Source organism: Cystoisospora suis (genome assembly GCF_002600585.1).
Source record: "Cystoisospora suis strain Wien I chromosome Unknown contig_6494, whole genome shotgun sequence".
In the NCBI taxonomy this organism is placed as follows: Eukaryota; Apicomplexa; class Conoidasida; order Eucoccidiorida; family Sarcocystidae; genus Cystoisospora; species Cystoisospora suis.
In genome coordinates, this window is record NW_027159282.1 from 1 (window position 1) to 525 (window position 525).

At 58.7% G+C, this 525-nt stretch overlaps 1 protein-coding gene across 1 annotated transcript in view; it reads right to left on the minus strand.

The window, feature by feature from the left end:
- Positions 1-55: 55 nt before the first annotated feature.
- Positions 56-525, minus strand: part of CSUI_009986 (uncharacterized protein) — a gene marked incomplete at both ends in the record, with an annotated part of 1,916 nt that continues 1,446 nt past the window's right edge. The window contains one exon of the mRNA XM_068070093.1: positions 56-492. Within this exon, the coding sequence (XP_067917931.1) occupies positions 56-492 (437 nt within the window). The remainder of the gene's footprint in view (positions 493-525) is intronic.

Here is a 525-nt window from a genome sequence, read left to right on the forward strand (position 1 = left end):
CGTGCTCCATCAACAACCGCGCGTCAGCCCCATCTGGGGGGAGTACGCGGACCACGTCGACGTCAGCAGGAGTGTCAGGGTGGATATACGCACACGCGACGGAGGAAGAAGAAGGAGAAAGGTCCTGAGACTCCTCCGAACTATCCGAACTCACCGACACAACGCAGGAGTCACAAGATACAACCGCAGTGCGAGACCGCTTGGCAGAAGAAGAGCCAGGAAACCCGCAACGACGCGGAGAGGGCGAACTACAAGCGGCGGTGGAAACATCGCTAACAGCCGAAGAAGAGGAATCGGAAGGATAGGAATGGTGGGATATTTCAGCGTCAAAGAGGGGCGGAACGTGCACGCGCCCCCCAAACAAAGCCAGGAAAGGCTCAGGGCGAAAGTAGCCAGGAGGGATACAATAAGGGCGCGCGACAGAGGAAGAGGCGTGCCCACTACCCGTCAGCATGTGGTAAAGCGTCGACCACCCAGGAGGCCGATGCTCAACTACGTACACGCGATAAGACGACTCCAACGGCC